The sequence below is a fragment of the Sinocyclocheilus anshuiensis genome, unplaced genomic scaffold (assembly GCF_001515605.1).
Source record: "Sinocyclocheilus anshuiensis isolate Anshui unplaced genomic scaffold, SAMN03320099.WGS_v1.1 scaffold1284, whole genome shotgun sequence".
NCBI lineage: Eukaryota > Metazoa > Chordata > Actinopteri > Cypriniformes > Cyprinidae > Sinocyclocheilus > Sinocyclocheilus anshuiensis.
Window position 1 is genome coordinate 186,981 of NW_015546083.1, and position 536 is coordinate 187,516.

The 536-nt window shown below is 37.9% G+C and overlaps 1 protein-coding gene across 1 annotated transcript in view; it reads left to right on the top strand.

Moving 5' to 3' along the window:
* LOC107699961 (coiled-coil domain-containing protein 148) overlaps positions 1-536 on the top strand; it is a 74,588-nt gene that overhangs the window by 22,553 nt on the left and 51,499 nt on the right. The window contains exon 6 of the mRNA XM_016501425.1: positions 282-427. Within this exon, the coding sequence (XP_016356911.1) occupies positions 282-427 (146 nt within the window). The remainder of the gene's footprint in view (positions 1-281; positions 428-536) is intronic.

Below are 536 nucleotides of genomic sequence, written 5' to 3' on the forward strand. Positions count from 1 at the left end.
CAACAGCCAGTGCTCCACACAGAGATCTGATCTCATTCAGTCTGTCTGGAATGACATGAAGAAGCAGAACAAACTGAGACAGACTAAATCCAGAAGAACTGTGGCAACGTCTCCAAGATACTTCAAGAGCTACCTGCAAAGCTACAACACTGTTAAAAGTTTTAGGCACTTGTGTAAAAATGCTGTAAAATGAGGATGCTGTCAAAAATAACGTCTTTATACTGAGAGTCTGTACTAGTTGCTTTTAGATCACATAAAGTGCATGCTTTGTGTTTAACTAGAGTTGGACCTGGAACAGGAACGTGAGGAGTTTCGATTAACCACAGTGGAACCTATTTATCAGCTAAGATATGATCTGCAGTACAGACTCACATCACATTGCTCAACAGCCAATCACATTAGTGAGCTTGAGAAAGTCTTACAGCAGGTAACCAATAACAATCAACAATGCAATCATTCTTATTGATCATACACATCCATTTTCAACACAACATGGTGTTGCATGGTATATATATATATACATATATATATACATA